The sequence below is a fragment of the Trichosurus vulpecula genome, chromosome 8 (assembly GCF_011100635.1).
Source record: "Trichosurus vulpecula isolate mTriVul1 chromosome 8, mTriVul1.pri, whole genome shotgun sequence".
NCBI classification, from domain to species: Eukaryota; Metazoa; Chordata; class Mammalia; order Diprotodontia; family Phalangeridae; genus Trichosurus; species Trichosurus vulpecula.
In genome coordinates this window covers 92,640,985-92,668,844 of record NC_050580.1, presented here as the reverse complement: position 1 = coordinate 92,668,844, position 27,860 = coordinate 92,640,985, and the positions used below count along the sequence as shown (strand labels likewise).

General features: G+C 35.0%; 1 protein-coding gene across 2 annotated transcripts in view; it reads left to right on the top strand.

Annotated features, from left to right (window-relative positions):
* Nucleotides 1–26,782, top strand: part of LOC118828552 (SEC23 interacting protein) — a 34,353-nt gene extending 7,571 nt beyond the window's left edge. For both annotated transcript variants that reach the window (XM_036735237.1, XM_036735238.1), the window contains exons 3-19: nt 489–711; nt 1,545–1,738; nt 4,128–4,217; nt 5,125–5,242; nt 7,528–7,617; nt 8,136–8,277; nt 9,113–9,321; nt 10,270–10,382; nt 10,613–10,762; nt 10,990–11,085; nt 13,476–13,670; nt 17,487–17,642; nt 18,032–18,134; nt 18,764–18,949; nt 19,599–19,761; nt 20,513–20,611; nt 25,696–26,782. In XM_036735237.1, the coding sequence (XP_036591132.1) occupies nt 489–711; nt 1,545–1,738; nt 4,128–4,217; nt 5,125–5,242; nt 7,528–7,617; nt 8,136–8,277; nt 9,113–9,321; nt 10,270–10,382; nt 10,613–10,762; nt 10,990–11,085; nt 13,476–13,670; nt 17,487–17,642; nt 18,032–18,134; nt 18,764–18,949; nt 19,599–19,761; nt 20,513–20,594 (2,310 nt within the window). In that variant the 3' untranslated portion in view covers nt 20,595–20,611; nt 25,696–26,782. The remainder of the gene's footprint in view (nt 1–488; nt 712–1,544; nt 1,739–4,127; nt 4,218–5,124; nt 5,243–7,527; nt 7,618–8,135; nt 8,278–9,112; nt 9,322–10,269; nt 10,383–10,612; nt 10,763–10,989; nt 11,086–13,475; nt 13,671–17,486; nt 17,643–18,031; nt 18,135–18,763; nt 18,950–19,598; nt 19,762–20,512; nt 20,612–25,695) is intronic.
* Nucleotides 26,783–27,860: the final 1,078 nt, after the last annotated feature.

Sequence of the window (27,860 nt, the reverse complement as noted above, 5' to 3'; positions counted from 1 at the left end):
TATTATGTCAGCATGCAAAAATTCTGAGGAAAGGCCTTTCATGCCCTTAAAAAGTAACTAGATTTATTCGAGTCACTGTTTTCATCTTAGGCAATGCTCGTAACTTGAAAATATTTTAGATAGAAAAAATTTCCTTCTTTGATTGTAGGGCAGTTTATAAGACCATAAGTCTTCAGGAGCATTGTTAGGTCTGAAGAGCATGCATGTGCATAGTTATTATCTCAGAGATAACAACACGTGACATTTGTTTAGAACTTTAAAGTTTGCCAAGGCCTTTACATTTGAGCCTTAGAAGAATCCCCTGAGGAAAGTACTTTATAGATATTATTATCTCAATTTTACAGATGAGGAAACAGCCTCAGTGAGGCTGTGATCACACAATTACTAAGTTAGTAAGTATCTAAGGTGCTCCCTCCGTGTTCAGGCTGCTGCCCTCTGCGCCATGCTGTTTCTCAGACTTGGAGGAAACATGGCCTTTTTCTTTTCAGATTCCTCCAGCCGGACAGACGGTCATGTCATCACCAGTCCAACAGCAGCTTCTGGCTAGACCCGCAGCTCCTGTGATACAAGCACCACCTCCTCTTTTCCTTCAGAATCTGTATGAGGCAGTTCAGCCTCATTGGTTTTATTGCAAGGAAGTAGAATACAAACAAATATGGATGCCATTCAGTATGTTTGATTCTATACATCTTGAAGAAGTTTATAATTCAGGTAAGTGCAACTTTTCTTTCTTTTTGGGGAGGGTAGGATGAGGGAGAGGCAAATGCAGGAAAAAATTTTATGTATGATCTGGGAGTTGAAGGACCTTATTCCTTTCTTTTCCATTGAATTTTGTGAGTGTCAAATTACTTCGTTCTCCTCTTTTTTAAAGGTGGGAAGTGTTAGTAATACTTCTTGTGAATTACTAGTTTAATGTTTGATATGTAAAGGAACTGTGCTTTTGAAAAATTTGATATGTGTAGTTACTGAGCTTAGCTTGTTATTTAATATATTTATCAATATGACTTTTTAAAAAACTAGACTTTTGAGTTTCATTTAGTTTGAGTTAGTTGGAATTACCAGTGAGGAGCGTTTCTTTACCTAAATAGATCCCTACTTTCTTTTTTGTTTTTAAAAGAGAGTTGTCTGGGGTACTGAAAACTTCATTGACCAGGCTGGGAGACAAAGCCAGTATGAGTCACTGGTGGGACTTGAACCCAAATCATTCTGCCTTTGATGTCTGTTCTCTCTTTCCATTATACCACTCTGGTTTCCCTTTTGTGGCACTATTATTTTTAAAAATCCCATAAATATTTTTGGATTATTTTATGATAATAAGTGTTTAGTGCTCTCTGGCAGTGGTCCTCAAAGTCTTGTTTCTTTTTGCTGAGGAAAAAGAAAACTTAAAGTATCATAGATTAATTTTAAGCCTTTTTTTAACTGGATAGATGAGTTTGGCACTTTATTTGGAAAGGGGGTAACATGATCACCATGTTATCTGTTTATAGATTAGGAGGAAGAGCACATTTAAGTGTCTTAAATAAAGCTTAAATTTTATCTTTTAGTCCAGCCAGATCCTGAGAGTGTTGTTTTAAGCACGGATGGTGGACGATATGATGTTTACCTCTATGACAGATTGAGAAAAGCTGTGTATTGGGAAGAAGAACAGACTGAAGTTAGACGCTGTACCTGGTTTTACAAGGGGGATACAGATAGCCGGTATATACCTTATACGGAGGAATTCAGTGAAAAACTGGAGGTATGTATCTTAAAATATTTTACCATTTGTTTAAAATAAATATAGGCACAATGTACATGTGTCTGTGAAAACTAATTCTCATACTGTTTTCTATAAAGCTACACTTAATATAAAGTGATTCTGGGGCAACTAGGTGGCGCAGTGAGTAGAGCACCGGCCCTGGAGTCAGGAGGACCTGAGTTCAAATCCGGCCTCAGACACCTGACACATGTACTAGCTGTGTGACCTTGGGCAAGTCACTTAACCCCAATTGCCCTGCAAAAAGAAAAAAAAAAAACCAAAAAAAAAACATATCCAGTTGCCTGCCTTAGGTAAATGAATATATGATTTAAAAAAAAAATAAAAATATAAAGTGATTCTTTCTTGGACCTTCTTATAGGATTTAGTTACTAAATTGCTTATTGGATCTCTTTATAGTGGTTTCACCTATAAAGGATTCCACCCTGTTCATTGGTTCATAGATTTAGAATTGGAAGGAACCTTAGAGATCATTGATTCTAGCCCCATCGTTTTACAGAAGAAGAAGAAACTGAGGCCCAGAGAAGTTAATTGACTTGCCCAAGGGCACAGAGGCACTGTACGGTAGAGCAGGGCTTTGAGTCCAGGTCCTCTGACATTATTTTCACTATGCCACTTCAGTTCCCTGAAGATTGTTATAGTGAGATTTATATATGTTTTTAGGGGAATAGTGCAAATGGAAGAACTTAGGATAATGGGTGTTTTCTTTTGCTCCATCCTCATTTTGGTTAATTGCATGGCATCAAATACCATTGGATATGTTAATCCTTAGGATTAATATGTGGAAATGAGTATAAAAGAGATTAAAAAATAGCAGTGTCTTTTCTTGGTATTTCTTACTCTCAGCCTGGTGCTGAGTTTAATCTAGCACTTGTGCATGACATTCCCAAATCCAAACAGAAGAATGTTTATTTTTTCCAACTAGTTTTTCCAATTTGCAGACTTAAGATACATGAGTAATCTTTATTAAAGGGATTCTATTGTCAAGTATCATCTCAGGATTCTTCTTTTGATATCTTGAAAGCAGTGTGTAATTTTTGCTTCTTGTTTAGTACATGATGTATTCAAACTTTAACTTAAACATAATTCATTGTGCCTTCTCTGAAAATGCTGAAATCTGTAGCTCTGAAAACTATTAGATGCCATAGTTGGACTGGCATCAGATAAATACCAAAAGTTGGGAGTTGCAAATTGGCATAAGAATAAGGAAGATAAGAGTATTAGGTTTGACTAGATGAAAAAAAGATTTTCATGACAGGAAAGAGAGCACCAAGTTGATAACAGGGAAGATTGGAGAGGAGGAATCAAACCTATTGTTTGCTACACAATGTATCTTAGAATCATCAAGAATTATTTGTCTCTGAAACATGCTTTGGAACAACAAGAAACAGTAAAGGAATGCTGAGCCACAACCTTTATTTTGCTCTGGCTGAAGAATTCATCACCCAGTAGCCAGCTCCTTTACTGTATTCTGTACTGTATGGAGTACAATAGGTTGACTCTTAGGCGTTTGGTTGTTGCAGAATGGTAGTCAGAATTTATTTGGGTGGAAAGCTGTGAGGCTATTTAATGTAAGTATTTCATACCTTTAAGGAACCATATAAATGTAAATTATTACTATTATTGCCTCTTCCCCCATCTCTGTTAGAGAAGTAGGAAGTTCTGCTCTCATGTTGTTTTCCTAGATAAAGGAAACTTCAATAAGCAGAAGGCCAGAATGTTTTTAAAATCCTGAATTTTTTAACATAGATTTCATATGTAAATCTAATTTTATACCATCAACTGATTATAAGGTTTTTTCATTTGGTCATTGCTAAAACGTTAAACCCCAGAATCTAAAAAATACATTCCTAAGTTGGCACCTATATCCCTCCAAAATTGAGGGATTTCACATTTTTTTTACAGGGAATTGCTGAAGGGTGTAGTAATTACTTTAGAAATTGGTTGGTGAGGTGATTGGTTTTGTGTTGATTGATAGCTACAATATTTACTTGATATTCTAGGCAGTTTTTAAAGTATGTTAATTTTTTAAACGTCCTCTTAAAGATCAGTTCTGTGTGACTTGTGTATTGCCTGAGCAGGAATTTTCTCCTTTTTTGTATCTTGCTGGACATTGTGTTTCTGTACCCTGATATGAAACAAATAACCTGTTTTACGTCAATTTACCAAATGAATCTTAGCCATTGGAAGTCAATTTTCTAATACTTTTATACACTTATAATGAAATATTACCAGGTCTCATGTGTAATCTCATCTTTGGCAATGCAATGTTCATTTATTCTTTTCATACAAATGCTTTTTAAACGTGGTATAATTTAATGATATTAGTCATTTTGGACTTTTTTACCTGTTTTTTTACCTGTTTTCCTAGGCAGAATACAAAAAAGCTGTAACCACCAATCAATGGCATCGTAGACTTGAGTTTCCCAGTGGAGAAACAATTGTTATGCATAATCCAAAGGTAATAAAGATATTTAAATCATTAACTTGTTTTGTATGTTTCAAATTATTTTTCTGAGTATACTTGAATAGTGTTAACTTCAACAGTGGATGTACATTAGTAAATAACATGTATATTCATATTATGTTCGGAATTGTTTGCCATAGTTAAAATTGGTCATGGAAACTAGCAGAACTCAGATGTTCTTATTTGCAATCTCCATTTGTGGCAACATACATTAGAACAACTATGAGTTAATCACTGCATAGTTCTTGTTAGTCAGGTATACCAGTTTCTGTGTAATGTTAGAAAGTTTTAATACATACAGATGCATACCCTTTTATCGTTCCTTTTTTTCTGCGAAGTTACTCTGTTTAAAGCTTTGGTTTGTGGTTTTCTACATAATTTTTACTAATTGCAAGATATTTCTTAGGAAGTCACAGCACAGAACTCAATGAGTTTAGGCATGTTTTGATGGAAAATGACTTCCTAAAATGGCATGCAAATTTAATTTTACAATTGTAACCCTTTTTTTATTCGTTCACTAGACATTTAAAGGACTCTTATTGTGCATTCCCTTGTACAACTGTTTTTTAATGAAAATAAGTACTCTTTGGTTTATTTTTTAATCTGAATTATCAAGTAAAGTGCTTAAATTGAGGTATGCCTATAGTTGATAACATTATTTTTTGCATGCTTTCAGCTGACTTGTTGAATCTGGTATTTAAATACAGTGGATGTATTTTATAATACTAGTTTTAGGGTCAGCGGTCTAGCATCTGCCTTATATAGGTATTTAGATATAGCAAACGTTTTACTTTATTCATTTATGTTTGAAGAGAGATTTTTGCTCAAGAGTAGAAATGAATTTGTTTAATTTTTGTGCCAACAAGTTTTTTTTAAAGAATATTTTTGTTGCATATTTTAGGTTATAGTTCAGTTTCAGCCTTCCTCAGTGCCAGATGAATGGGGGACCACACAAGATGGACAGACAAGGCCTAGAATTGTAAAACGTGGAATTGATGATCATGATGAAATTCCTGATGGTATGTGAACCTCTAGGGGAAAGAGTTGAGACAAAAGACAACTGATATGATCAGACATTTCAAACCTTTCATCATCAGTGTATTGTAGTAGAGAAAACCCTGGAATTGGAAGAACTAAATTTGAGTCCTGGTTCTGCCACTTATATGATAGTAGGCAAGTCACTTAACCTTTCTGATCCTTAGTTTCCTCATCTGTAAAATGGAGATAATGATATTACCACTTAAGCATTGTGAGGAAAGTGCCTTGTGAACCTAAAATCATGATGTAAATGTGACCTGACTTGTTTGATGATGTAACGCTACTCACTTGTTCGCATTCATTCAAATGTTCACCATAGACAGTCTTGAGAGAGTCAGCTCCTTTAGAGTAAATTGAAACAGGATTGTGGTGCATGAATGCTTCTTTTGATGAAGTTTTCTTTGAATTCTTTCTCAGCTTTTCTTTTATGCCATCTTTTATAGCACTTACTCCTAGTATCTTCTGTTGTCTTCTATTCCTTACACCCAAGTCCATTTGTTTCGATAACATTCTTTTACTATGAAGGGGGATCTTTGTTGTATATAATATTTTCTCCTATTAAAATTATTTTATTAATGCCTTTTCTTTTTTCATTTAGTTATTTCAGGATCCCTTCCTCCCCTTTTCAAAAATGAGCCATTCTTTATAACAAAATAGTTAAACAGGGGCAGCTAGGTGGTGCAGTGAGTAGAGCACAGGCCCTGGAGTCAGGAGGACCTGAGTTCAAATCTGGCCTCAGACACTTGACACACTTACTACCTGTGTGACCTTGGGCAGGTCACTTAATCCCAATTGCCCTGCCTTCTCCCCTCTAAAAAAAACAAGACAAAACAAAAACAAAATAGTTAAACAAAACCAACTAAAACTGTCTTAACAGCATATGCAACATTCTTTACACCTTTACTGAAAGGATAAAAGTTAGTTTAATTGTTCATTCTGCAGATCCTAGATTGGTCATTATAGGTACTCAGAACTTGGCTTTATTTTAGATTTCTTTTCATATATGTTTTAAATATGTAACTTCATATATATTTTTATATCTTTTATACATAGTTTTTCATGACTATTACAGTACTCATTGTATATACAGAAATGATTTGCTGCTAATAACTACACATTTTCCCAGTCATATTCTCGTTTAGTCAGACTCTGAATTCATACTTTTTCTTTTATTTTTATGTTGTTAATTCCTTAATTTCTAATTATAAACTTTCTGTGTTAAGCACATTGAATTTGCATGTTCAATTCTTCATATTTTACGTTTAATACTTGCTTTCTGTATGAAATGCTTTATTATAGTTATCCTCTGCTTTGATCAACAATCACTTCTATCTTTACTTTTCCTATAATTTATAAATATGCCCTTAGTAGGGAAGATACTTTTATAGTTCATATTTTTTTAGTTCACATAGGATTTGTGTACACTTATAGTTATTTAACACTGTTTTTGAGCTGGTAAAAGGCATTATCATTGATTTTGGGGATTGTAAAGCCTCCCTTCATTTAAAAAATTAGCTTGACATTAAATGTATCAACACATTACTATTTATACACATTTTAGTTTGTATCTTATTTCCTATGTGAATAAGCACATTGTTGTTTTATGTGCCTTTGGCTTTTGACTACGATTTCACAAATGACTGCTTTTGTTTTCTTACACCTTTGTATAGGGGCCAACAGTCCGGGATTATTACAGTTTGTGAACACTTTATTTTCATTTGTTGTAACATGGAGTATGAAATTCAGTTTGACAATTTCATACTCGTCATGTTTGCCCTCAATTGTACAATAAATGTGTAAGGAGGTAAAATATAAGTGGAATGAAAAAATTAAATATTTCCATTAAGCATATTTGAGAAACTTTTAAAAAATCTTTAATAAAATGGATACAGGGGATGAATGTTTTAAGAAGTAGCATAGAACCAAGTTTTATCCTAACAGTAGTTCTCAAAATGGAATTTAAGACCCTGGAGAGATCAGGAATCCAAGTGATTACCAGACCTAGAGTTGGTAAGTTCTTAATAGTTAGATGATTATGGGAGTTTCCAGGTAGGGCAGTAGCTTGCTTCCTTTTCCTCTTGAGCCTCCTGCTGTGTGCTGGGGAGGGGTGACTTTTTTCATCCTAGGGGTATTGAGGTGTGTATTAGTGGGGTTGGTGCAATAGAACTTTTAAGTGTTTTTATAGATGAAAGTTTAAGGACTTTGAGCAAGATAATACTGCTCATCAGTTAGGTACCACATATCTAACATTTTTCTCTTTCTACAGGTGAGATGCCTCAGGTTGACCATTTAGTATTTATGGTACATGGCATTGGTCCTGTTTGTGATTTACGTTTTAGAAGCATTATTGAATGTGGTATGTTTATCATTACTTTTTCATTCATTAAAATGAATATATAAGCTGTTAAGGTGCTCTTAAAACTCTTAATTTTCAGCTGTACAAAAATTACTAGGTGGTTCATAATATGTTAGCAGGAGAAATATAAATTTGGTTGATTAAGGAGAAAAACTACTTTTTTTCATGGTTTTACATTTGACTGCCATCATTCATCAGTGCTATATTTATTTTCAAATAATTTTAATTAAGTGAAGTTTGTCAATTTTTCATTAAATTTGTATTTTTTAAACCTTTATGTTACTTGTTAAATTCATGTTTTCATAGCTAGTTAAGTTTTCTTTTATAAAATCCTTTGTTTCTAAAATGAAGGAATTATTAATTATTCCCCTACTTTTTAGTGTTATTGAGGTAATAGATTTGCTTTTTTCTTCAGAAAATGCCTTTGGGATTTTAAACATAGTAATTATTTTGTTAATAATCATCAATCTAGCAAATATTGAATTTTTCACTGAAATATTTCATTTTTCTTTCTTAAGTTGATGATTTCAGGATGGTTTCTCTAAAATTGCTGCAGACACATTTTAAGAAATCTTTAGATGACCATAAAGTAAGCAGGGTGGAATTCCTTCCAGTTCATTGGCATAGTTCCTTACATGGTGATGCTACAGGTGTTGACAGGTTTGTATTAGTTGATTTTCTAGATTTAGACCAACATAATTTTAAGTTCAAAATTAGAAAGGTAGAGATTTATTATTAAACTATTGCACTGAGACTTTAGGACATGATTTTTTCCCCCACTAATTTCAGTCCCAACTTGGGAAGTGATTATATCTCCCTGAGCCTCAGTGTGCTCATCTACAAAATGGGAACATTGAACAAGCTATCTAAGATCATTTGCACTCTTTAACTATTTTAATCCATTATACTATTTTAATAATGTTAATATACAATATGTTACATTTATATTGGAGTAACCCCTTGAAAGTGTGGATTAGCAGAAGGAAATCCAGTAACCCAAATTCAGAATCTTGCTTCTGTTCCTAAGAAGCTATGTTACTAATTACCTTTGTAATCTTTGGCAAGTTACTTCACCTCTTTAGTTGTTTTTTAATCTATAAAATGAAGGTGTTGGACTAGATGATCTCTAAGATTTCTTCTCACTTTGTTAGAATCCCACAGTCAATCTAATATCATTTGTTTTAATCTGCCCAGTTTTTGCATACTCTGTATACATAGGTGCTTATCTGAGAATAGTCTCCCTGCTCTTCTTTACTACTTTTTGCTACTTGGAATTTCCATCTTTTTGTCCCCCCTTGTATCTTTTTGCCTCAAGGCGTTTGTGAGTCAGAATTTACTTTTATGGATTGGTCTTAGAGGCATAGCAGAGATAGTAAGCTTTTAAGCTTGTATCTCCAGCATTTGGCACAGTATCGTTTACATAAGAGGCTGTTAATAACGTTTGTTGAGGAACTTGATATTAATGACTAAATATATTCGTATTTTTTTTCCAAAGGAACATTAAAAAAATAACTCTACCAAGTATTGGCCGTCTGCGACACTTTACCAACGAAACCCTGTTAGACATACTGTTTTACAATAGCCCCACCTACTGTCAGACTATTGTGGAAAAAGTAGGAATGGAAATAAACCGTCTACATGCACTTTTTATCAGTCGGAACCCAGGTTTTAAAGGAGGGGTCTCTGTTGCTGGACATAGCTTGGGTAAGTTTTCAGTATATGCATTTAACTCAATATTAGCTTAATCCTCCATAGCCTGCAAAGTTTATAAAAGATAAAGTTTAACTCTTGTACTTTAAAATGTTGGCTTTTCCACTTAACTACTTACTTTTTCATCTTGAAATTCATTTGTCTTTATGATATACATTATCTTTTTTTTCCATTTATATCCAATTTCTTTGTAAGTTAGTGGTGTTGACGACACTTATAGTAGCTGGCATTTGTCTAACAGCTAGCAAAGTTTGCAGAGTGCTTTACAAGTATTATCTCATTTGATTAACAACAACCCTGGGAGATTGATGCTATTATTAATCCCATTTTACAGATGAGGAAACTGAGGCAAACAGAAGTTACATGCAATGCTCAAGTTGTATATTTGAGGCAGGATTTGAACTTAGGTCTCTGAGTCCAGGTCTAACACTCTACTTTGGTACATAGCTTAGATCAATTAGATTTTGTTCAGCACTGAGCATATGACTAGGAAATAGCGTGGTCTAGTGCAGTGTTTCTTAAGCTATGTTACAAGGTAATATGAAACACCCCATGTCTCTTTTAAAATGAACTTATGTTGTTTGCTAATAGGCATGAAAAATAATTTTAGAGGATTTTACTGCAAGCATTCAGTCAGAGTTTTGTTTAAACTTTGGATTCTACCTCTGTGGACAAGTTTGAGAAGTACTCGTGGCTGAAATTCTGAATCAAGTTCCACCTCAGTTTTCTCTTTTGTGAAATAGGAATGGAAGCCCAGGAAGGCCAGTGTGGGTGGGATTTAAAACAATAGGAATGGTAATACTTGCACTTTCTATCTCACAGAATTGTGGCAAGAAAAGCACTTGATAAACCTTAAGAAATATTTAAATGTGTTCTGTTATTAAATGTCAAATCTTACTATCTTTATAAATGGAAAAATATCCTTTTCTTTGTGTTCTTCAGGATCTTTGATATTATTTGATATACTGTCTAATCAAAAAGACTTGACTTCAAAAACTGTGCCTCTAGCTACTGCTAACGGTGTCATGAAGCATACAGCTCCTTTTGAAAAGCAGGTATGTCTCAAGAATGCTTAGTTAACATATAGATTTGGAGCTGCAGCTAAGTCTGTCTCAGAACCTGAACTATCAAGTTTCAGAAATGTTTTCATCCAGTAAATTCGTCATTTGAGAAATGTGGTATGAAATTTTAGAGCTTACCCGTGTCATCATTTTTCTGTTGACCAAGAAGATACAGTCTCTGAAAGCTTTCCAAATGTTTTTCCATTTTTATTTTTCTGCTTAAGGCATTAGAAGATCCAAAGGTGCCAATGGATGAATCTTGTGACCTTGATGTTGAAAATGAAGTCCTAACTTTGCAGGAAACCCTGGAAGCACTTAGCCTTTCTGAATATATCAGCACTTTTGAAAAGGAAAAGATAGACATGGAGTCTCTGGTACTGATAATAGTTTTTAATTTTTGTTTTAAAATTTCTCATCAGATTAGGAAATTTAAGAATGAGGTAAAATTTTAGATTATGGAATCTAAGCTTCTAGTCCATGTGTGTGATTTTTAAAAAATTTGGAGTTCTTAGTTGAATAGGTATTAGTCTGTTTTAAATGTTATAGCAACCTAACTACTGTAGAATTACGAAAATTTTCAGTTTTATGTTTTTTTTTTAAGCTTATGTGTACAGTCGATGACCTAAAGGAAATGGGAATACCTCTTGGTCCTAGGAAGAAAATAGTCAACTTTGTAAAAGACAAGGCAGCTAAACTGGTAAATTCATATTTTTTTTGTTAATTGCTTATTTGTTGGAAATTTTTCTGTTACTAGTAAAATAATAAATTTGTTTCAGGTACTTAAATTTATAAATTTTAAACATACCTGGGGAAAAAAATCCTAGATTAAAAGTAGATTAGACTTAAAAGAATCATGGGAGGAAGAGACAATATGTACCATTCTTTTAAAGGATCTTCAGACATCTATTTAAATTCACTAAAATATTCTAGTAATCTTAAGGAAAAAAACTTCTTTCATATTTTTTTTTACTAGTTTGGACTCAGAGGAAAAACTATTTCTAATTGTCGCAGTTGTACAGTCCCTACTGTATCACTTACTATCTCTTCGACTCTTTTGGTACTTGATGTATTTTACCTTGTATTATTTTTCAGTGCAACTTTAATATTATAAAATTAATTCCCATAAGCTTCTAAACCTTTAAAGTGTCTTGATATGGCATTGTGTATTTTAAGAAACTATAAAGCCCTATAAAGCACAATGCCATCCTGTATGTAAGCAGGCACTTAAACATATCTCTTTACAGCCATGCCTTTTGAATCTTGTATAACTAGATTTTTAAGTTCCTTAACAATAGAAAATTCACTCTTTTACGTTCCTTTGTATCCCTCATCCCTACACAAGGTAGTTGCTGAATAAAGGTATGATGGTGGTGATAAAAACTAATTTTGTAATTGAGAAGTGATGCAAAGTTTATCACCTTTACATAGACTGTTGTATTGACTATAGAAATGTTTCTGGGTGATGAATTCCTCCTAGTCATAGTATTCATTGTAGAATTTCAAAGAAATATAGCTTGGACAAGCAATTGTTTGAAGTTTGGGGATAGTAATCCTCCTTTATCATTGTAGTCATAAATCCATATTTCTTGGCATGTGAGTCATTGAATCAAAATTCTGTGAAAAAAAGAAAGCAGTTTTTTGATCTTCCTCATATCTCATTCTCTTCAGTAAAGGAAAAGAAAGCTAGATAGTGATGAAATATTGGGAGTTTTAAGGAACAGCCTACTTGTCTCCTTGTTGTGTGGAGTACATTGTTCTTTGGGCCAATAAATTATGACATTTTCATTTGAAAGTGTTCGTCAAAGGAATTGGGGGCTATACAATTGTTTTACTTTTTAAATTACTTTTTAAGTTATTGTATCAGCCATGAAACTTTCTGAGCTTCCATCAATCTCTGCTTTTTACATAGATAGCAAGGTACTACCAAGTCAATACCAAGATAAACGACTTGCTTTATTGTGATGGAATAATTGAACCAAAGTGAACCAGTTCTGTTGTAATCATGAGACTAAGGTTTTGTGGCCAGCTTCTTTACATATCTCAAGGATTCTAGACATGTAACTTTAAACATTTAAAGAGCGGGGGAATTTTCTAATGTTAGAAATGAATGTGGACAGATTTTTGACTCACTCACTTTTTAATTATTACCTAAAAGAACTGGATGATGATGGGGAAGGAAACATGGCTCTTGGCATTGGCTTGGGAAAATTGACTGTTGAGTTTTAGAAACTGTTGGGTAAGTTCTGAGAGCTGTGCCTTGTTCAGAGTAGGTGCTTTATCAATGTTCATTGAAATGAATGGATGTAGTATGTCAACAAACAAGTAGAAGTCAGTTTTTGTTGAGGAGGTAGATTATTTTCAATTTTGATTAAATGTTGTTTTGCAGTTAAAAATTTAAATGCACATAAAATGAATTAAGTTCTACAGAATTTCCAGAATGTCAGAGTAAAGATCTCTGTTCCTAAGACTGTCAAGCTTTGTTTTTAATATCATGACTCCCCTGTTTTCTTGAGGTTGAGGCACCTGACTTTGATTCCAGTTTGGATAATGACCAAAGCTAATTAATTGGTAGGTAAACTAGGCACAGGCGAGTTTTCCGGTAGAGTAAATTGGTACTATTGAAATAAAAGTGGCTAAGAAACTTAGAAATTAGAGGGATAAGGCCCCAGTAAGAAAATGTTTTTGGTAAATGAGCAAGTTCTGCTTACAAAAAAGCATGTTGTCATCGGTAAAAGCTTGTCTATTAAGTAATGAGGCTAATTTCTTTGTGTGGCTTATAGATTCAGACTCTCTTTATTGTCATCCATCCTGTATTGACACCAAACATTTTTTGACCAGGATATTTTGGTAGTTAAGGAGAAACACAATGTATATGGATACCTTTAAAAATGATGGGAATGTGTTGTAGGTCAAAATGTCAGTGTTGCATTAATGAACGTTTCTGTTGTCACATGATTTCACAGGGAAAGAACATCTTGACATATTCTATACTTTTAACTTCGAATTGCAGAATTTAATGCTCAACTTTTTAGATACCACGACTCAGGTTTTCATTAGGCATAAATTCTGTGGTTGGGTTTTTTACAGGAGCAGAAAAAAGAGGCTTCAGACAAGAAAACCTTGATGGCTAACTTAAGAGGTCAAGAAGAAACTGCTCAGAGAGCAAAAGAAACAACTCGCGTGGCTTCAGAGGCTGATCCATCAAAGAGAAAACTTCCAGTTGGTCCTTTTGTGTCATCTGTGCATGTAGATTATGACTCTTTTGAAATTGGAACAGGACAGGCAAGTTTAATGCTTGACTTCATATGACTGTATATAAAAATAACTATAAATAATTGTAGTAGTAATGTGGCGTAGTGGGAAGCACAGTAGAATGGAAGCCTGAGACTTGGATTCTACTCACAGATCTGTCAATAACTAGTTGTATGATCTGAGACAAGACACTACCTCTCTCTGGGTCCCTTTTTTCTGAAGTAAGGAGATTGAACTTAGATGATCTCTAGATCTAACTTTCTGTTTTATATATTGCCTCTCACAAAGATTTACTCATAATGATTAATTGTTCTATGAAGAATAATTTACCCTCCTTATAGTTTTCCATTAATATTGAGGCTATGAGACAGGAAAATATGACTGTTTCAAATATGTCAGTCTTCATTGATGCTGGAATGTATTCCTTTATACCACATCTTAAAACAGACTGTCATAAGGCATAATTCTGACATTGCTTACATTATTTTAATTTTCTATTTGGATACTAGTCAGATTATCAAATTGGATGATAAAAGTGGCAAGAAGTGAAATTTTAAGTCTTTATTATATAGTGTTCAACAAATTGAATGATGAAATGTGAACCTGTGAGAAGTATGAAATACTAGTATTATAGTCACTTTTGCTAATGGATAACATTCTTTACTTAACTTCATTTATACTTGATGCTTGATAATTTTCTATTCTACTTTATTGATTCAATGCCTTTTCCTCTCTCCTCAAGGCTCCTTGACTACTTTGCATGCTGAGAGCAGATAACTTAGCCTCCTACTTCACTGAGAAAACTATGACTAACCAGTGGAGTCAGTGGGAACTTGGTCACTTTGTCAGTTCTTTAAAATGTGTTCGCTTTCTTGGTCACATTCTTCATTCTTTTAAAAAACTCAGCTTCATCACTCTTTCCTTCTCTCTTGTGACAAAATTACTATTCCTAATCCCTCTGCATTTTTGATCCCATTTACTTCAGTCACTTCAGAGACTTGTTCTAGTAATTATTCTCTCTTGCATGGTCAGTTTTTCTCTTTCCATTGTCCCATTTCCTTCTGCTTTCTGGTGTGGTTTTCCCAATCCTAAAGAAGTTCTTTTGGCTTTTTAATTCTATCTCTCTCTCTTCCCTTTAATTAGGAAACATAGAAGTTTTTTATACTGAATGCTTCCACTCCCATACCCTTAATCTCTTTTAGTCTGGCTAAGGCCTCTACTACACCAGTGAAACTGCTGTCCAAGTTTCCAGACCTGCTTGTTGTAAAATTGTCAAAACCCCTTCTGCTACCCCTCCCTGTCTTCTATCTCCTTGAACTTCTGGGGTATTTTGACTCTTGACTACCCCTTTCTACTGGATTCTTTCTCTTCTTAGGTTTCAGTCTGGTTAGTTCTTGAAGTAAATTCTCATGTCTTCATCTGTGTCTCCTTAGCCATGCCCTGATCTTTATGTTGGGTAATTCCCCACAGTTCTGTCCTTGCTTCTTTTAGACATGTTCCTATGGCATACTCATATTCTTTTCTGTGACTTCAACCACTACTTCTAGTCTAATTATGACTCCCAAATCTGTAGTGTCAACTCAGGCAGCTCCCCTGTGCTCAGACTGTTACTTTCCCACAGGAATTCCACACAGGAACGTTCCATTTGTTCTTCAGAGTTAATGTGTCCAAACTGAGCTTGTCAATATCATTCATCTCAAAATTACTTCTTGTTTTGACTTTCTCTGAATGCTCCACCATTTACCCATACTCCCATGGTCAGAATATTGGAGTTTTCAGTCTTTCCCCTCCTCTTATATCCAATTAACTACAAGTCTTGCCAAGTCTGCCCGCATAGTATAATAATAATAATAATAATAATAATAATAATAGTATCATAGATATAAAAGCTTGAAGGGAACTGTGAGGTTATCTAGGGCGATTCTATGCCAAAATCTTCATTTTCCATCTCCCACATTTGCCCTTTTCCCTTATACTAACTGTCACTGTCCTGGTGGTCTTATCATTGCCATTTCCTTAGACCATTGTAGTAACTTCTTAGTAAGTCTTTCAAGCTTCCACCAGTCCTTTTTATCACTGTCAAACCAATCTTCTTATGCGTAGATCTGGCCATGAAATGCCTCACCTTTAGAATCTTCAGTGATTCTGTTTTGCTTATTTGATGTCAAAGAAAATGACCCTGTATTTTAGGCACAAGTTTTCTGGAAACAATTTAATTTAACATTAGTCTAAAATCAAGCCATTTCTAGGAAGAATAAAGTCCAAACTGGTTTAGTGCATGTCCCTTCCCAAGATAATATGAAGTAACAAGGAAAATAACAATATGTTAACATGAAGTTTTAGGTTGACATTCCAGAATAGTTATTACTTGGATTGTTTTCTTGACCATTTCCCTCCAGAATTGCAAAAGTCTCTGCCCTCTTATAAATATACAAATGCTTTCTAAATGGAGGGATTGGGGAAAGAAGAGAATGCCTGTAACAACATCGTTTCTAGCAGCTGCCTGAGGGGTGTAATACCAGTAACAGCAGTACACAGGAGGGCTGCTAGTATAGGTTCTTTGATCTGCTTTTCTAAAGGAAAGCAACTTTAAGGGGTTAACAATCTTACTTTAATTAAACATACATGTATCATTCACTTAGTTTAGGGGGAAAAGTTAGCACCCTGAACTTCAGAGAAAACACAAACAGAAATTATAAACAGAGAAAATGACACAAATCAACAAACAGGCTTCTGTCTGACCATAGTAATACATACATAGTTACCAGAGACAGAGGGAGGCACCAACATCAGGGTTTTCAAAGTGGGGCGGGGGGCGGCTCCTTAACGGCTACCCAGAGTCTCATCTGGCTACATCACATGAGCACTCTTTCAATGAACAAGCCCCACACGCAGAACCTCACCTCAGAGTATATATACTGTTTCCAATCAATGACTCTTGATTCAATCAAAGACTTGATTCAAACAAAGGCAAGACCCAATGGAAGGCACTTGATCGCTGTAGTGCTGAGAAGCACTCCAAAAGAAAAAACAGCAAGACGTCCCACTTTGTTTGCCCTTACACTTCCCCAGTTGAGTCAGTAGCCCAGGTGCTTTATGTTGCCAGGGCTTGAGGAAGAAAATATTCTTAACTAGACAAGAGGTACTCTCTGTGCTAAGTTTAGTTACTGCCTTTAATCAATTCCTTAAGAAAGGCCTTTGGTTCTTAGCCTGTTATTCACCTTTCTATATATGGAGGGGAGAGGGGAGGCGAGGGAATGAGACAAATCTGGGAAAGTCTTTCAGACTAGAGAAATATTTCTAGAGAAACTAAAAAGCACGTTTTTTAAACATATGCTTCTATACTGACTAAAAGTCCACACTCCTTTAGCTGGCATTTAAGGCCTTCTGTAAGCTGGCAAATAATATGCTTCCATCTGCATTCAGACTCCATAGTTCTTTCTCTGGATGTGGATAGCATTTTTTATCATGAGGATTTTTTGGAGTTGTTTGGAGTTGTTTTGGATCCTTGCATTGCTGAGAAGAGCCAGGTCTATCAAAGTCAGTCATTGCACAATGTTGCTTGTTACTGTACAGTGTTCTGGCTCTGCTCACTTCACTAAGCATCAGTTCATCAACACGTTTCTTAATGAGACAGCAATTATAGTTCATGACCACTATTATAGGTGCTATATTGCAATGCTACTGTAGCCATAGACCTGATGCATTGAATGGTAACAGTGCTTGGCTGTGGTTTAATTATATTTAATTCTGTGGATTGTGTATTTTGAAATTGTATTTTGAGACAATGAGAAACTTGTTTTTCTCTCCACTCCCCCCCCCCCCCCCCCATTTAATTCTGATTAGGTTTCTGTGGTTTACAACTCATTAGACTTTGAACCAGAGATTTTCTTTGCCTTGGGATCACCAATTGGTGTCTTTCTCACTGTACGTGGAGTGGATAAGATAGATGAGAATTACAGGCTTCCTACCTGTAAAGGATTCTTCAATATTTACCATCCAGTGAGTAAATTTAATTCACTTTTCATTTGGACAAAAGTAGAAGAATGTGCTGTTTTATATGTAAATTCTCATGTTTCTTACCAGGATTGCTAGTAATCTAGATTTGTCAGCAAAGTACTCTATTGTTTTGAGGTACTAAAAGTTTGGTGGAATGCCTTCCATGTAGCTTTCTGACTTTGTCTTTAGTCTCTTTGGAAAAAAAAAAGATTTTATTTGTACAGATTACTTTGGCATATTAATTTGGACATTTTGATGTCCATTAAAGAATTGATGGGTCATATTGATGTTCATAAAGTCACTTAGGTACTCTTTTTTTCTCACCCAAGTAAGATGTGTAACTAAAGGTAAATAAATTATTTTTCAGTAATTCTTCATTTCTTTGTTTACAGCTTGATCCCGTGGCGTATAGATTAGAACCCATGATAATTCCAGATTTGGATATAAAACCAGTTCTCATTCCACATCACAAAGGCAGAAAAAGACTTCACCTAGGTAAAGACAGTCACAATAAGAAGATATAATGTTGATGTTTACTCCTTTCTTATTGTCAGACACAGTAGTTTGGGGAAATGAAAAAAGAATTAGTGAACATTTCTACTCTTGAAGAGCTTATATTAATGATTTTAGGAGTGGAGAGGGTAAAAATGTGACCTTGAAAAGGAAGATGATGGCAAACAGTCTATAATAGATTTTAATTTTGTTCCAGTAAAAAATATTCACTCAAAATCTTGGTCAGATTTATTCATTTAAATTTCATGGGGCAAAAAATAAGGGTTCCCAGACATGTAATTGGAAATACCGAGCAGTGTGCTTGCATGAGAAACTAAATTTAATTGAAATTTGAGAAATAATTTGTTTCCTTTAGGTCCTTTAGATGTTTACTTTTCTCCTTAATTAAAAATTTGTTTTAACTGATATCTTTGGTTTTTACATCATCTATATTTCCCCCTGTATTCCTTTTACCTTCCCAGAGAACCATTCCTGATCAAACATTTTTTTTAAAGAGATGAAGAGAAAAAAATTCATCAAAACCAATCAACATGATGAAAAATCTGACTTTCCGTAGCTTGGGGTTTTTTGTTATAAATCTCTTAGATTGGTGTTGTTTTGATTTTGTTTAGAGCTGAAAGAAAGTCTCTCTCGTATGGGATCTGATTTGAAACAAGGTGTTATAAGCTCTTTGAAAAGTGCCTGGCAGATATTAAATGAGTTTGCACGTGCTCACACATCTTCTACTCAGTTACAAGAAGAATTGGAGAAGGTAGCTAGTCAAATCAAAGAAGAAGAAGAAAAGCAAGTAGTGGAAGGTAAATTTGACATTTCCCTATGAAGATATTTTCTCTAACATAATGTAACATTTAGAAATTTTTCAGTTACTGTCTTTATTGTTGAAAAATTAAGATATCTTTGTGTAGAGAAAGCCCTGACACAGCTTAGTTGACTTCTCAAAATAGAAAATTGCAGCATACAAGTTCTGTTTTCTCTGTTTCTTACTACTGTGTAATTTTTAATCTTTCAGAGAAGTATGAGCCTAGAGTAGAAAGTCAGAGATGAGTGCTAGAATTTTTTAAAGGTATTTAACGATGTCTCCTTTGAGACATCATTCGACTTATTTGTTTAATTGTAATTTAGAGAACAGTGCAGTCAGGTCATTGTTCCAGGATAATTTTGGATTTCTCTGATTCTAATTCTATCTCCTTTCTTTTCTGCAATGCTCCCTCACCCCTTTTCTTCACAACTTCTGTCAGCTGGTTGGCTGTTTCTCCTCTTCTCTTTGTGTAACCTGCCCTAACTTTCCCTGGCCCTTTGGAAGAATGAGGAGTCAGCCTGGTAGCTCCCCAGGTTGCTGCTGGTGTCGTGTCAAGCATCATTTCTCTTTGAGTCCAGAAAGTCAGCTAAAATCAAAGGATTATGATTGAATGATTGACTTTTATGTTGAAATGGTTTAAATTCTAGCAGAAAAGATTGTTGAAAGTCCAGATTTTTCCAAGGACGAGGACTTCTTAGGAAAGGTTGGAATGTTAAATGGAGGTCGCCGTATTGACTACGTTCTACAAGAAAAGCCAATAGAAAGTTTTAATGAGTATCTTTTCGCTCTTCAGAGTCACTTATGTTACTGGTAAGAATTTTCACCGTAATTCTTTAGTTACTAGTTATCTTTTAACATTTGTATTTTAAAGTCATTTTTGTTAGGTCTCATTTATGGGAGGAAGAAAATCATGTGATTTTAAGTTATTTAAAACAAACTTAACACTTGAAGTTTTGTGAAAACTTCTATAGTTATGTTGCCATTGAGTTTTAGTTTGCTTTTTCCCTTACTAAAAAAGAAAGACTTCCAATGTTTTGTGAGGTGTTTTTAGATTTCGTTTTTGTTACCCACCAGGTGGCAGCATACAATTTTCCTTTGCCTCAAGGTCTTTGTTAATGTTTTTTACATACTTTTTTTTTTTAACATACTTTTATGTACTTTCATACTTTTTTGCAGGATAGGGATTAAAGAAACCTTGCTTGAAAAATCATCTCTTATGTCCACTAAGATATATATATATATAGGGGCAGCTAGATGGCACAGTGAGTAGAGCACTGACTCTGGAGTCAGGAGGACCTCAATTCAAATCTGACTTCAAACGCTTGACACTTAGTAGCTGTGTGACCTTGGACAAGTCACTTAACCCCAATTGCCCTGCCTTCCCCCCTCAAAAAACAAAAAAGAAATAGATATAACCAGAACAGATAACCATTTCTTCCCTCCTCTCGGACAATTCCAATATTAAATAGTCTTCTTGGTAATCTGTTTTTATCTTCCTTGTACATAGATATTTAATTCTATTAGTGTCCTTTTTTCTGAAGTAAAATTGCATTTTTTATAGGGAATCTGAAGATACTGCTCTGTTACTACTTAAAGAAATTTATCGAACAATGAATATCAGCCCTGAACAGCCCCAGCACTGATGAAACTACAGTTCCTGGTATGTGATTTTTATATATTATATAAACTGTGAACTGAATGCTTCCATATCTTAGTGTTTTCGTGAAGGTGATTGCAAGATCTTTTCTTACTATTTTCTCTCCTCTTCTCAATAGTTAGTAGAGAAAGAAACATTTTGTAGCTTCTTGAATCATTCTTTTTTTTTTAAATTTATTTAATGTATTTAGTTTTCGGCATTGATTTTCACAAAAGTTTGAATTACAAATTTTTTCCCTGTTTCTACCCTCCCCCCGCTCCAAGACGGTGTATATTCTGGTTGCCCCATTCCCCAGTCAGCCCTCCCATCTGTCACCCCACTCCCCTCCCATCCTCCTTTCCCTTCTTCTCTTGTAGGGCAAGATAAATTTCTATGCCCCATTGCCTGTGTATCTTATTTCTTAGTTGCACGAAAAAACTTTTTTTTGTTGTTGTTGTTTTTGAACGTCTGTTTTTAAAACTTTGAGTTCCAAATTCTCTCCCCTCTTCCCTCCCCACCCACCCTCCCTGAGAAGGCAAGCAATTCAACATAGTCCACATGCGTATCATTCTGTAAAACCCTTCCACAATACTCATGTTGTGAAAGATTAACTATATTTTGCTCCTTCCTAACCTATCCCCCTTTATCGAATTTTCTCCCTTGACCCTGTTCCTTTTTGAAAATGTTTGTTTTTTATTACCTCCTCCCCCGTCTGCCCTCCCTTCTATTGTCCCCCCTTTTTTATCTTCTTCCTCCTCCTTTCCTGTGGGGTAAGATACCCAATTGAGTATGTATGGTATTCCCTCCTCAGGTCAAATCCGATGAGAGCAAGATTTACTCATTCCCCCTCCCCTGCCCCCTCTTCCCTTCCTACAGAACCACTTTTTCTTGCCACTTTTATGCGAGATAATTTACCCCATTCTATCTCTCCCTTTCTCCCTTTCTCAGTATATTCCTCTCTTATCCCTTAGATTGATTTTATTTTTTTAGATATCATCCCTTCATATTCAACTCACCCTGTGCCCTTTGTGTGTATATATATATATATACATACATACGTATATATACCTACATATATACACACATAGACACACACATATGTATATATATGTTTGCGCGCACACACACACACACACACACACACACACACACACATATATATATATGCATATTCCTGTCAGCTACTATGATATTGAGGTCTCATGAATCATACACATCGTCTTTCTATGTAGGAATGTAAACAAAACAGTTCAACTTTAGTAAGTCCCTTATGATTTCTCTTTCTTGTTTACCTTTTCATGCTTCTCTTGATTGTTGTGTTTGAAAGTCAAATTTTCTATTCAGCTCTGGTCTTTTCACTGAGAAAGCTTGAAAGTCCTCTATTTTATTAAAAGTCCATATTTTGCCTTGGAGCGTGGTACTCAGTTTTGCTGGGTAGGTGATTCTTGACTTTAATCCTAGCTCCATTGACCTGCGGAATATCATATTCCAAGCCCTTCGATCCCTTAATGTGGAAGCTGCCAGATCCTGTGTTATCCTGATTGTTTTTCCACAATATTCAAATTGTTTCTTTCTGGCTGCTTGTAGTATTTTCTCCTTGACCTGGGAGCTCTGGAATTTGGCGACAGTGTTCCTAGGAGTTTTCTTTTTGGATCTATTTGAGGAGGTGATCTGTGGATTCTTTCAATTTCTATTTTACCCTCTGGCTCTAGAATATCAGGGCAGTTCTCCTTGATAATTTCTTGAAAGATGATATCTAGGCTCTTTTTTTGATCATGGCTTTCAGGTAGTCCAATACTTTTTAAATTATCTCTCCTGGATCTATTCTCCAGGTCAGTGGTTTTTCCAATGAGGTATCTGACATTGTCTTCCATTTTTTCATTCCTTTTGTTCTGTTTTATAATATCTTGATTTCTCTTAAAGTCACTAGCTTCCACTTGCTCCAGTCTCATTTTTAAGGTAGTATTTTCTTCAGTGGTCTTTTGGACCTCCTTTTCCATTTGGTTAATTCTGCCTTTCAAGACATTCTTCTCCTCATTGGGTTTTTGGAGCTCTTTTGCCATTTGAGTTAGTCTATTTTTTAAAGTGTTGTTTTCTTCAATATTTTTTTCAGTATTTTTTTGGGTCTCCTTTAGCAAGTCATTGACTTGTTTTTCATGGTTTTCTTGCATCATTCTCATTTCTCTTCCCAGTTTTTCCTCTACTTCTCTAACTTGCTTTTCCAACTCTTTTTTGAGCTCTTCCATGGCCTGAGACCAGTTCATGTTTTTCTTGGAGGCTTTTGGTGTAGACTCTTGCACTTTGTTGACTTCTTTAGGCTGTATGTTTTGGTCTTCTTTTTCACCAAAGAAGGATTCCAAAGTCTGAGACCAAATCTGGGTGTGTTTTCGCTACCTGGCCACGTTCCCAGCCAACTTACTTGACCTTTGAGTTTTTCGTTGGGGTATGACTGCTTGTAGAGCAAAGAGTACTTTGTTCCAAGCTTGAGGGGATGTGCTGTTGATTTCAGAGCTATTTCTATACAGCCAACTCTGCCACCCCAGCACTACTCCTTCCTCAAGAACCACCAACCTAGACCTGACGCAAATCTTCAGCAGGCTCTGCACTCCTGCTCTGATTCACCACTTAATTCCTCCCACCATGTGGGCCTGGGGCCGGAAGTAACTGCAGCTGTAGTTCTGTAGTTGCACCTCCCTTGCTGCCCCTGGGGCAGTGGCCGAACCTCAAACTCTTTCCCCTGCAGCTTTTCCCACTAACCTTCTCTGTTGTCTTTGGTGTTTGTGGGTTGAGAGGTCTGGTAACTGCCACAGCTCACTGATTCAGGGTGCTAGGGCCTGTCCTGCCTGGCTCCTGGTCTGGTTGGTCCTGCTGCCTCCCACGCTGAGCTCTGCTCCCCTCCGCCCCATGCATGATAGACCTCATCCATCGACCATCCAGGCTGTCCTGGGCTGGATCCCTGCTTCCCTCTGCTATTTTGTGGGTTCTCTTGAATCATTCTTTACATTAATATTACTTTATAATATTTCTTTCTGTATGTAAAATTTAGTGCCTTTATCCTTAGTTTCTTGAATTTCCCAGGTTTGTAGCAATGTCTCAGTACATGGCAGGCATGCAAAGACTCCTAAAATGTATTATTAATTTAGATAATTTTTACCAGTATCATTATATGTGTATGTAAATCTTTCTTTTAAAAATAAAAGGTGGTGGAATTACCTTGAAACTAGACAGCTTAATATACTTTGTAGAGTTAAATTTCACCTTAGACTGTTGAATACAGAATTCTAAGTTTTTTGTTTTCTATGAATGATTTTTTTTCTATCAACAACTAATTTTTCATATATCAAAAAATGCTTTGCTGTATTCTAACTGTTGCATAAATATTCCTAGAGCTCATTTGAAACTACATAAAAATGGGTATTCAGAGAATTATTTGTAATACAGAGTATCTGATATTCAACCTGAGCATCTCATCCTCATTGCTTAGTGGAACTTCCCAAATGTGCCTACCTATACAGTGCTAGATGCAGTTTTCATTTAATATTAGGCATCCTAGTGGTACTATAATATTAAAACAAATTTAAAAAATTAACCTTCTGCCTGCTCTAACAGTTCAAAATGCTAATGTTCAGATAAGAGAGTTTGAGGCTGATTCATGTTGTGCTACCTAAGTTTTCTTTTAATCTTAGTCTTCTCCAGGGAACCTCAGTTGTCATAGATACAATAGAATACTGAGATTGCCATTTTAATATGTTTTTAATAGTAGTTTTTTTAATCAGAGGCATATTGTGCTTAATTAGGTGGTAGCAGGACTGTTCCTGGAATATTGGAACTTAATTTTTGTGTAATCATTGCAGTCCATTTATATAGCTATGTAATTGGCAAGTACTTGAAAATGTTGGCTCTGCCAGTCAGACTAATCTTTACTGCTGTGCTGACGAACTGTTCTAGTCAGTTTGACCAAATATGATATTAAGACCTTTTAAAATAATTTTTTTGTTCTGTATGTAACTCATCTTGGTCACAACTAGAAAGGGCAAAGGAGCTATTTTTGTCATCTTTCTTTACCATTGTTTACTTTTTATTTTTCACACAGCAGTATTCCAATTATTGCAATGTATTATTAAAAGGCTTCATAGTCTTAGATTTGAAATTAAAATATGGGAGCTGTTTTATTGAATTATCCAAGGTTTATCACTGAAGAAATGCCCTGGAATTTGATAGCATTGTTATCTAATATGAAAAAAAAATTTTGAACCTCTTTTCTTTAGCATTTTGTCTCATTTTGTAAGGAATGGGAGATAGTTTTGATCTGTATCTGTGATTTTATTAGTGTAGGGAGTTCCCAGTAAGGAATTCTGTAGTATAAAATACTAGAGAGCAGCAACTTCTCTGTATCTTGTAGTCTTAACTGCTTGAGGCACTGAAAGTTTACACAGCCACTATGAATCAGAGTCAGGACTCAAACCCAGGTCCTCCTGACTGTGAGGCTGGTTCTCTTTCTCTGCTTCTTGGATCAATTTTAGTAGTAGTAAAATTTATGCAAACCATCAAAATGATTTAAAAATAGTCATTTGTGTAACTAGCTCATTCACATGCAAGTCAGTACATTTTTAGATATATAGTTCCTTCAGCTTATGCGACATGGGCTCTTTTACTTGTAGTCTAAAGATAAGTGTCTTTAGAATTATTCATAAATTATTTTGAATGAATTTGTACAGCATATGTAGATTTTTAAAATGTCTCTTTTTCTCTATTTTGTTACGAAGTTAGCATATCATAATAAAATTCAGCTAAAGTCACAGAATGTTTATTAGGATGCCCCCATAAAATTGGGCAGGCAATGTAAGGGCTTGGGCTTATATTTATTTATTGTCAGTTTGTAGAATTTGTACTGTGAATTCTGAGTTTCCTTTGCTTCGATGATTATATTTGTAAAGCACCTAGTGTAGATCTCGGCACATACTAGGCACTTTTTAGAAACTTCTTCCCTTCTCTTTCTTTCAGGAAGCAACATTTTTGTTTGATATTTAACATTTGATATTTAACTATATTGCTGTTCTAAATCTGGAAAGTTTGCTGAATTTAAAAAAAAAATTCTTTTTTTACAGAACGTTCCTGTGGTGCTGAGAAAATTCTAAAAGGAATCCCTACAATTACCCTGGTGATGGATGAAAAGAAATTGTTTCATCAGTTCTTCATTTTACAATTCTGAGATATAAGATTTTGTTTAAAAGCATATAAACAGACACAATGAAACAAAACGCAACACCATCAATACCACATTTTACAAAATGCAGTTGGGAAAATATATATGTATATTATAACAAATGATGCAGTTTTAATTTTATCAAATCATTTTAAATGTACAGTTGTCAAATTGATGTGATCAATGAAAATAGGTTTGTAGCATGCGGACTGTTATTTCTTATCCCTAGCAAACTACTGTGAGAGGGTTGGTAAACTTGTATTTTTTTTTTTCATCAAGGCAGGATGTCCTTTTTATTAAAGTAAGGACTTCTTGAGAAACTGTAGTAATATTTTTTCTGAATAATTCATATTCCACTTAAAATGTGAATTTTAGCTTTGGGCTGCTAGAATGCAGGGTCATTTGTATTTGCTAAAAGTAAGCAGCAGAATTCATTTATATTCTAAGAAGGATCTCAGGCCTTATGATGCCCTTTTGCTGATGTAGAGTAGAGATACCTATGGAGGTAAATGCTCTAAAGAGGTATGAGAGCTGCCACAGCGTGTGTATCTTTGCTTAGGAAGATGAATGGAGGCCAGGGACAGAAAATGAGAACATTTTCCCATTTTGTCATCTTAGAGAGCTGATGTAATCTGGCTGCTGATGTTCCAAATAATGTAAAAAACCAAAGTGGGTTTTGGCCAGATAATAGTTTCATTTTTTACCAAAGCGTGTGGCAAAGTATGAAATGTATTACTTCTAAGATATAAAGCTAATAATCTATGAAGGATGGCTCTTTAATATTTCAGTTTTACATTTTTAATTCAAATTATCTAAATATTTTCCTAATGCTAACTCTCTTGTTATGCAGTAGAAGCATTTTGCACTATTTACATAACTCATGAAACATGGTGATTTTTTTTGGGAATCGATGTATGATACACATTTTGTGTATGTATATGTTCTGATTAGCGTGAATAAAATAGTAATATCTGCATTTTTACAGCAAACTTATGTATTTCTGTATATTTTTGTTCCTTGGCTTTTCAGTATACATTTAGTTTCAAGGATGAGTACCTGATGATATTTTGAGAGTAAGTATATTTTAACATATATGTGAATATAACATGTTCATTGTATAGTTATGTTTACAATCATGTATCATAGACATGGATAATAATATTTTAAAGTTGGAAGGGATTTTAGAGATCATCTAGGCTAAAGCTTTTTCAAACTACTGAGGCCAAGAGAAGTAAAATACTTTATGAAATCACTTGGCTGCTTAGACCTGGAATTGCAGACTGTTTCTTCTGCCTTCCAGGCCAGTATCATCAAATCTCAGAGTTGTAAGGAACCTGAGGGGCGTCATCTAGTCCAGTCCATCCCCGAACAGGAATTCTGCAACATAGCCAACAGGTCTCTGCTCAGAGACTTAGTGAGGTAGAATTTACTGTTTACAAAGTAGCTGATTCTCCTTTACTAGAGCTAGGAGTTTCCTTTCTGGTTAAACTTGTCTGTTACTTTTACCTGTCAAGAATAAATTTAGTACTTTTTTTCCCCCAAACTAGCTAAGGCATTTTTATTACTGAGGTGCACAAGGATAGATCTTGACCCACAGACACAAAAGCAGACAGCTACGTTCTCTAACCATGTGGAATATGGCTCACAAATTTTTAGTCTTACAACTTCGTTGAGAGGACAAAGGATAAATTAAGGGTGGTATAGAGTTGGAAGACAAATGGAGATGGGACTGGAGGAGGGTAGTGCAGTGCTGGGACAAGAAAATGCAAAGGAGATTAGCATATAATTAGTTGTGTACTGTGACCCGAGTTTTGATTGTAACATTCTAGGTTCTTTCTATTGTCCTGCCTAGAGATGGCATTCTTTTCCATGAAAACACATTTCTTTCTAGTTTCTCAAGGTTAGCTACATCTAATGTATCTATTGGCCTTTACAATGATGTCAGTCTCTACAGAAGCACAACAAAATAAAACAGGTTTAGGGTTCTGATTCCAAATACTCATTGCTCTAATCTTGTCTTCTCTGCTCGAATAGAACAAGTCTGATCTGTTTCTTGTAGGTAGCCCT